The 3650-nt window shown below is 31.9% G+C and overlaps 1 protein-coding gene across 1 annotated transcript in view; it reads left to right on the top strand.

The window, feature by feature from the left end:
* The first annotated feature begins 1860 nt into the window (after positions 1-1860).
* LOC102594705 (UDP-glucose iridoid glucosyltransferase-like) overlaps positions 1861-3650 on the top strand; it is a 4384-nt gene continuing 2594 nt past the window's right edge. The window contains exon 1 of the mRNA XM_006339215.2: positions 1861-2488. Coding sequence (XP_006339277.1) covers positions 1996-2488 — 493 coding nt within the window. The 5' untranslated portion in view covers positions 1861-1995. The remainder of the gene's footprint in view (positions 2489-3650) is intronic.

Here is a 3650-nt window from a genome sequence, read left to right as displayed (position 1 = left end):
GCTTCTGATTGGTGAAGTACTCTGCAGCTTTATCAACTTTCTGACGCAGACAACTTTTACAGCTGTACCGCACTTTAACAGCTGGACGAGTATTCATACTCTGCAGAGGACCAGGTCCCTGCACTTGTGAGGAGATCATCAAAACACCAAAAGGCATAAGCTCTTATCACGGTTAAATAATGTGTCTATTCTTTAATACATTAACAAGTAACTGCAAATGTGATTAAAAATTTTAAGTCTAGAAGGCAGCCATAAGGGAGGACTTTTGTACCTGAAAAGCGGTAGGGGAGGGTGCTTGAGCTCGAGTATCCAGAGCTATGGTTGTCCTGCAATCAATTTGGCAATCTTGGAATCAATCTTTTAACCCACTACACCATCTTCTCCATGGCTTTATCCATTTGTTAGATATTTTTTCTCTCTGTTTCCATATCCAATTAGGAGCACAAGTGCTCTTTTTGGTGTTTTTTTTTTTTCTTTGGTCTTTTTGTCAAGCACCTTGAGCGCTTATCATTCTGAGTGATCGTCTTCATCTTTTTCTCCTCTTTTTTTCCATATTTTTGCATGCAATCGTTACCTTTATGGTCTTGCAAGCAACAATTGAAGTAAAAATATTAGCAGACTATTACAATCTCAACAATTCTTTGCATTCCAACAATTTTTCAAATTTTAAACTTGATTGTTTCAACTTAATTTCTAGTCAATTAATTTCTTGGCTGATGGCTTTATTTATTAGCACTAACTAATATTCTGATTTTTAAAAAAAAATTGAATAATTAATATAGTATGGCCGTTTTGGCTATGCATAGCTTATGCTTATAAGTAGGGGTGTCAAATGGGCGGGTTGGATTGAAATTGAAGATATTAAAATGGGTTGAAATAGAAATTGGGTTGGGTCTTGACCCGCCCAAATTTACTTTGGGCTCAAATGGGTTGGGTTTAAATGGGCTAAAAAACGGGTTGGGTCTTGACCCGTCCAATTTGACCCGATTAATCTTAGTAATTTTAACATAGTGATATTTAACTTTTATAATCACAATTCGAATTTCAGCTCAAGATTTTTTTTAAAAAAGTTACAAATGAATAGATAAATCCTAAAATATGTTAAATAGATAATAATTCATACCTTTAATATAGTAACATATCTTAGTAAAAAGTTTTAAAACGGGTTGAAATTGGAGATTGAATTGGGCTCAATTGAGATTCTCTTAAAATGGGTTAGGCTTGAATGGGTTGAGATTGAACCCAATTCAAATTATCTTGAGCACAACCCTTAAAATTCTGGGCGGGTTCTGGTTCGGGTTAAAAAAGGAATATAATAATTTCAATTAAAATCGGGTAATTTCAATTGATTTGGGGGTTTCCGTCCAAGGAGGGATATATTTGTTAAGTTTATTGACGCCAGGGGTAAAAATAACTTGCTTTTAATGGTAAGGGTAAAGTCAACCAATAAAACAAAGTTGAGGGGTAATTTTGACCCCTTACCCTATAATAAATAAAAAGAAATTACAAGGTGAGAAATTGAACCCTCACCAACGAGGTAAAAATTCAAATAATCAACTAACTGAATTACTATGATTAAAAAAACAAAACATGTTGAAAACATTGCGCATCAGCTTTTCTGGATGTTATTGTCTGGTCCATGAATACTGAATTATTGGACTAAAAGACATGCATATCAGAGACAAACAGTATGAGGCTCTTGTTACTCCCTTTTTGTGATTGGAAATGGTGAGTAGTTTCAATTTTATCACCACTCATTCAATACCAAGTACCAGGCAAAGACGGATTCAAAATTTGAATTTCGAAAGTCAATAAATTTTATTTTGATCATAAATTCACGCATAGATTTTTAGGAAAATTTCTTAGGACACTACAAATACATAATGAGAGAAAAAGCTATTGGTTCACGTTAACCCAAATACTTTTTAAGTTTGAGAGTTATACTACTACTACTACTAAACTCTTGAATTGAAAAGAAATTCCAAGAAAGCAAAGATGAAAGTAGAAAGGAAACAGAGTGTAGTACTAGTGCCATTCCTACTCCAGGGGCATTTAACACCAATGCTGCAGCTTGGAAGTATCCTTCGTTCACAAGGCTTTTCTGTTATAGTTGCACATACTCAACACAATACTCCTAATTATTCCAATCATCCTGAATTCATCTTCCATTCTATGGATGACGGATTAAAGGGAATTGACATGTCATTGCCGAGTGTAAAGAGTATATATCGTATGAACGAGAGCTGTAAGGCGCCCTTGAGAAATTACCTCGTTAGGATGATGGAACAGGAACAGGAACAGGAACAGGAACAGGATGTGCAAGGTGATCAGCTCACCTGTATTATTTATGACAACAACATGTTTTTTGTCGATGATGTAGCCACTCAGCTGAGGATTCCCAGCATTGTCCTGCACACTTTCAGTGCTGCATGTATGAACTCTATGGTCACCATTTTTCAGCAACCAGAAAAATATTTTCCTTTTGAAGGTATGAGAACAAACACATCCTCTGCTTCAAGATTTTAGTGAAAAATCATTTCGATAACAATAACTATTCTTCAGTCACAAAAAAGTTGAGGTCGGCTATATGAATCCTCACAGGCCATGTTCCATATTTACATTCATCTCAAGCCAACATTATAGAAAATAAAAATAGCAATGTAAGGTACACTTTCCAGTCAATTTTACTAGCCGTCCTTACTAAAAATAAATGGTCAAAAATAGTTGTCATTATAGAAAACCAAGATATAATTAACTACTAGTTTTCACTTTTACCCTTACTCAATAAATGGAGTTAATATCTCATATGGTCATTCAACTATGCATTATTTTCTCAAAAAGTCAGTCAACTTTGGTTTTTAATTTCAAAGTCACTCAACTATGAGTTTTTTTCTCAAAAAGTCACTCAACTATGAGTTCTTTTCTCAGAAAGTCACTCAACTTTGATTTTTAACTCAAAAATCACTTAACTATGAGTGTTTCACTTACAAAGTCATTCAATCTATTTAATTGATTTTTTTCATTAAAACTTACCAACATGAAATTTTTATTTCTAACTATTTAAACCATTTAATAACCCGATCCGTTAGAAATATATTATTTTAATGATTTCATTATTTTTTTCAACTGAATTTACTAACATGAATTTTTTATTTCTAACCATTTTTTAAAAAAAATAAAAGGATATTCATTTAAACCAATTAATTAATTTAACTATAGCACTCTAAAATCAACAACATGTAAAGAGCATTTTACAAAAAAAAAACATATAAAGACCAAATCTTAATTTACTTAACGGTAGGAGAAACATAATTAACAAATTCAAGTCAGTTTTTTTTAATCACTTCTTTTTGTTCCTTCATTATGTATCATTGTTACTAAAAATTTGAATTTACTAAAAAAGTAATTTTGTAATTTCTATATTTTATGAATAATGCATGGAGATCGCTGTATTCACACACAATTGGAGAAAAGGGGTAAAATAAAAGGTAATATATTATATTTGTAGCGGATCGAGTTATTAAATGATTTAAATGAATATCTTTTTATTTTTTAAAATTTTAGTAAGAAATAAAATTTTCATGTTTGTAAGTTTAATGAAAAAAATTAATTAAATAGATTGGGTGACTTTGTAAGTAAAACATTCATAG

The sequence above is a fragment of the Solanum tuberosum genome, unplaced genomic scaffold, assembly GCF_000226075.1.
Source record: "Solanum tuberosum cultivar DM 1-3 516 R44 unplaced genomic scaffold, SolTub_3.0 scf00008, whole genome shotgun sequence".
In the NCBI taxonomy this organism is placed as follows: domain Eukaryota; kingdom Viridiplantae; phylum Streptophyta; class Magnoliopsida; order Solanales; family Solanaceae; genus Solanum; species Solanum tuberosum.
This window is presented reverse-complemented; position numbering and strand designations above follow the sequence as displayed.